The sequence below is a fragment of the Pygoscelis adeliae genome, unplaced genomic scaffold (genome assembly GCF_000699105.1).
Source record: "Pygoscelis adeliae isolate BGI_AS28 unplaced genomic scaffold, ASM69910v1 Scaffold358, whole genome shotgun sequence".
In the NCBI taxonomy this organism is placed as follows: domain Eukaryota; kingdom Metazoa; phylum Chordata; class Aves; order Sphenisciformes; family Spheniscidae; genus Pygoscelis; species Pygoscelis adeliae.
This window is the reverse complement of record NW_008825429.1, coordinates 2,927,343-2,932,361: the sequence shown is the minus strand read 5'-3', so window position 1 is coordinate 2,932,361 and position 5,019 is coordinate 2,927,343. Positions and strand designations below refer to the sequence as shown.

General features: G+C 42.2%; 2 protein-coding genes across 2 annotated transcripts in view; both read left to right on the top strand.

Moving 5' to 3' along the window:
- The window catches only part of RNF185 (ring finger protein 185), a 12,039-nt gene extending 9,498 nt beyond the window's left edge, over positions 1 to 2,541 (top strand). Inside the window, exons 6-7 of the mRNA XM_009330802.1 lie at positions 569 to 686; positions 2,246 to 2,541. Coding sequence (XP_009329077.1) covers positions 569 to 686; positions 2,246 to 2,343 — 216 coding nt within the window. The 3' untranslated portion in view covers positions 2,344 to 2,541. The remainder of the gene's footprint in view (positions 1 to 568; positions 687 to 2,245) is intronic.
- Positions 2,542 to 2,747: 206 nt separating this feature from the next.
- The window catches only part of LIMK2 (LIM domain kinase 2), a 35,353-nt gene continuing 33,081 nt past the window's right edge, over positions 2,748 to 5,019 (top strand). The window contains 1 exon segment of the mRNA XM_009330863.1: positions 2,748 to 2,871. Within this exon segment, the coding sequence (XP_009329138.1) occupies positions 2,748 to 2,871 (124 nt within the window).

The window sequence follows — 5,019 nt, the reverse complement described above, 5'->3', positions numbered from 1 at the left end:
CCCCTGGTAATTTTTTTTTTGTACTGTTCTTCTCTATAATGCTGTATGCATCCCACTGGCAATTTATCACTTTACTGGATGTTTAATGATGCACGTGTATCGTGAAAATCAATGCAGGTCATTTTTTTTTACAATGCCTTTCTTATAGCTATATGGCTAATGGCTATTAGTACAGAATTATTAATACATTTTAAGACATTCTAAATAGAATTGGTAATGTTGATTTTGATATATTATCAGATATACACTATTTTAAGTTGAGAAACCTTACAGAAACGCTTCTGTTAATTTGTGGCCTTCAAGCAAGAACTGCGGTTCCTAGTTTTCATTTTCTCAAACTTTTGGGTTGCTCTGGCAAGTTTGCTACTGTGTGAAACATTTTAAGACCAGGAGAACTAAGAAGGTATTTAACAATAGTGTGGCAGACTGAAAGTTGCCAGACAGCATGGTACTCCTTCAGCTGTAGGAAAGCCAGTGAGAGGGAGTGTCTGCACTTTTACAAAATATTCTGAAATAGGCTTTAAATGATTGGTACCTTTTTTCTCTTCTGTTGCTTTGTTCTCTCCAGGGATTCCAGGGCTTTGGGTTTGGTGATGGTGGCTTCCAAATGTCATTCGGAATTGGGGCGTTTCCCTTTGGTATATTTGCAACGGCGTTCAACATAAACGACGGGCGACCTCCCCCAGGTACCATGCATCCTATCTTCTCCGAGAGTCCTGTCACAAACAGATGTGTTACAAACTCCCTTGTAACTTTTAAACAAGCAGCCTGCTAAATGACAAAACTTTCTGAACGGTTTTAAAGTAAATCAGTGTTGTATACAGAAACACAAAATGAGGGAAAACACCCAGTAGAGAACATAGTCTATGTCTTACAGGTTTTGTACAAGTGCTTATATAAGAAGCAAGTTTGTCACTTCCATATGATTTGCTGAAGGCCCTGTTGAGAGGACAGCAGAACTGGAGAGGGACAGTGGTACTGGAGACTTCTTCCCTTTAATTCAAATGTCTCCTCTGGTACTCCAATAGACTCCCTCTGAAAAAGGCGACAAATTTGACTAGAGTTTCTAATAGTAATAAAAAGGAGTCAGTAGGGGTGTATGAAGGAGACCTATATTTTGAAAACAGCAGGAAAGGACCATTCCCTGAAAGATGAGAAGGAAAAATTTATGCTGGTGCTCTGTACCACAAAATAATGACAGCAAAGATTGTTCCTTTCTTAGAAATTTATCTCTGAAACAGTCATCTGTATTCCACAAGAAGTAACTTTCTGGTGAAATAATTTCACTGGTTTTAACTGAGAAAAAAACAGTTGGGTTACTCCAAGTAGTGGTCTCGCTCTCTAAAAACCAAGTAATCCCCAGAAAACCTCCTCCCCATCTTCACTGTAGACAAACTGAGTCTACCTGTTTTGAACAAGAAAACCTAGTGCCCAGGATTTTCTGGACTTCCTCTGTGAAAGGTTGTGCCTGGCAAATCATCTTCACCATGTCATATGGCATAGGAATTATGAGAAACAGAAATACATTCTTCGTGTCACACCTGTGTCGCCAAGGACCTGTGCTGTCCTTGGGTCAAATTAACTTGCCTATTAACTATGCTTCAGTGTCCACTGAAAATTTGTATGGAGCTGTGACTGAGCTGCGGAGTATGTAAATATATGCTGTGGTAACAGCCATAATTTAATGAACTCCTTTATCTGCTTTTCATCTGTGGATTCAATACAGCAGTTCCAGAAAGGCACGGCTTGAGCTTTAGAGCTCATGTGCTTGTCATTAGTTCTCTTGGTCAAGGCTACACACGTAGCTTTGACTGTTTTACCATTTCCTGATTCAGAGACATTTTACCTTGATGGGGAGGAGCGCTCAGGTAGAGGTGGTAGCGTTCCTCAGGTTGGAAACAGTGAACTTAGTTCAGCACTCAGCAGTGAACTAAGCAGTGAACTTAGCTCAGCACTGTCCCCAGAAGTACTGTGAGCAGACCTGCCTGTACTCTAGCACTTGGAGCTGCCTGCTGCTATTAGTCATGAGCAGGTTTACCACAAGTCCTGCTTCAGGGATCTCATGCTAGTCTTCCTTTTGATCTTCCAGTATGGCTGGCCAGTCTGAGGGTAGGAAATAGCAACAGTTTCTTACCAGGTAGATTCCTTGCATATCTTTCAATTTGTGAATGTACTATGTTCAGAATATACACAATTCTGGAGAAGAGGAAGGAGCTGAACTGTTTTTTTACTTCCTGTTTTCCAGCTGTTCCAGGGACTCCTCAGTATGTGGATGAGCAGTTCCTATCCCGCCTCTTCCTGTTTGTGGCTCTGGTGATAATGTTCTGGCTGTTGATTGCATAGATCTTTTCCATTATTCTGTATATTCATGGCCAACAAGGCCACTGAAACAGTTACAAACTGCATCCCCATCCCATTTTAAACCTCTTGGTGTCTGGTTCCATAGCTAACTATGGGCTTCAGGAATTGGTGGTACCACAGCACGATGAGGAATCTCGCATTTTGCACCAGAGTTGGAAATTAAACATTGGTTAAAAAGCGTATTTCAGCTCAGCTATCTTGTATAACAGGTTCCTGCCACAAACCATGGGCCTAGCTTTGAGCTCTGCTCCTAAAAGGAGTGCTGCTTTGAAATCCCATGCCAACCAGTGACACCAGGTTTATGTGAAAGACAGTTGCCCCAAGGTAGACTGGGCAGGTAAGGAAACTTCTGCAGTGTGATCAGTATCTCATGCTTGGCAACCACGATGGATCTGCCAGAGCTGCGGATGTTATTTAATGTCTTCACATCAACATCCAACCTTCTTCAGGAAATCATCTGCAGCACTGCTGAGACTCTTTGGGCACAGCACGTGATGCACATGGAACCAGGTTTGGAGACTGGTTTCTTTTCTTGCTGTTATTTCCTGGCATGATGGAAAACCCCTCCTGAAGTGGTTCTGATGGCTGTTAGAAGAAGGGATACAAATTTATGCTGCAATTTTTTAAAGCCTGAATTTGCTGGAGCCAGACACTGGAAGATTCTCTCGTTGTGGAGCCGGGTGGGGTTGCTGAACAGTACGACGCACTGTCTGCCTCACCCAGCCCAGTTCCTCACTGACAAAACAGTGTTGTCTTCCTCGGTTCGGCGCAGCAGCCTGTGGCTGCACTCATGGATAATCCCCTCACAACTTTGTCACTGTAGCTACATTTATTCTTCCCAAGGCTTTGAGACTTTCTACACAAAGTCATGTACTCCAAATAAAATCCTATTACAGATCTGAGATCAGCTTGTTTGGGGAGAGGAACAAAAGGCATCTTTACATGAGTTTTGAGGTTAAACTTGTCATACTGTAAAATCATACAGGAGGAAAAATGAGATCCTGCCTTTGCTAGCATATGCCACAGTAGGGAACGTATTTGGAAGAACTTCTCTCTACAGGTGCATACAGCTACTCCATGCCACAGCAGAATGGCTATAGTGCAAAAGTCTCTGCAGTATCTACCAAAGATATTAATTTGAAGTGCTGGAGGAGACTACAACCATTTATGTGCCGAGGGGAAAATAGTTCAGAAGGTGAGCACTCTGTAGCCGTTTTGGAATCCTGTTGGGTATACAGCTTTAAAGAGTACTCCTGATGTATGTGTGTTGATTCCTTCAGAACAGCAGATAGGAGGGATTCCCTAGCAAGATGAACAGTTTTCATATTTATCTGACTAGGCAATTCAATTTTTTTTCTCTTATTGTTTTTAGATTATTTTGATTCAGATCGCTGATAGTCATAATGATTTCCTGCAAGATGAATATTGTGACTTCCCTGGCAATAGACAGACAACTGACAAAACAAATCAACTCAGAAACTTTGTTTCAATAGCTAGGGTTTTTCTAGTGTATGTATGAGGTTCCTGGGCAGGACACCTTAATTAATTGTTGTAGAAGCTTATTTATGTAATTATAAACTGTTCACTTTTAGTATCAAGACAGAGGATGACTGAAGTTTAACTTGCCTACCTCCAAAATTCCATCTGGCAAGTAGAATGTTGCAAAGCTTCTGCAGTGTTTTGCCCCATCTAGTCAAATTTATACCTGACTGGATGATCATCTGGCAGAATATATTGCTCAACTATAAATAGTTGAAGTGGTGCTTCAACTTTTGTTGTGTGGCACTTTTGAGAAGCTTAACTTCTGCATATGGTTCTTCTCAAGTGCATAACTTGGTAACTAGGCCCCTTTCTAGGAGAAAGGCTATTTATTGCATTCTTACAAGCAACTGGCTGTAGCACAATGTCGCAGCTTTGACTTCCTGTCATGAGCAGGCAGCACCACCTGCTGATGAAATGGGAAAGTTCATATGGTAGTAAAAGGGATGGTTTTCCTTCTCCTTTTTGTATTGAGAAACTCGATGCTAAGAGCAGAGGTTATCCAGGGAGGAGTAGGGTATCCCTTTAAAGCCTTTTTCCGATAAAGAGGACAGAAAAGTGACTGTAATAGGTTCAAGAGGTATTGAAACTGATTTAACTAACACTTATGTTTTAAAATACAGAATTTTAATGGCTTGGGGGTTTTTTTCAATCTATTGGTGAGAGACATAATGGATTTAGACGGAGGTAGCTGCAGCAACACGACTGAGACTCCTTATTTTCTGGCAATACAAGAATGAAATAGTCTAAAAGTGTTAACGCTTTTGTTCCTACCTTTTTCTTGGTGTGCTTTTTGTATCGTACCACTTCCCCCCTTTGTACTCAGACTGCACACAGCCCATAATGGCTTGTTTAGTGCATTACCATTACTGTTCACTAATTTTCACTGTTGTGAAAGTGATTTAGAATTAAAAAATGGTTTTACATTGACCGGAGTGCGCCGCCCTTCCTTTGTGCTTCGCGGACAGACTGAGGTGAGGCGCCTGCCCGATCCCTACCTCCAGGATGAGGTGGTAGTGCCTCATCCGTGCTGAGTGCTGGTCCGTGCCTCAGGAAGCGGGAGGGGCGGGGGCTCGCTTCTCCCTCACCGGGGCATCGGGGGCGTTCCGCGAGCGGCAG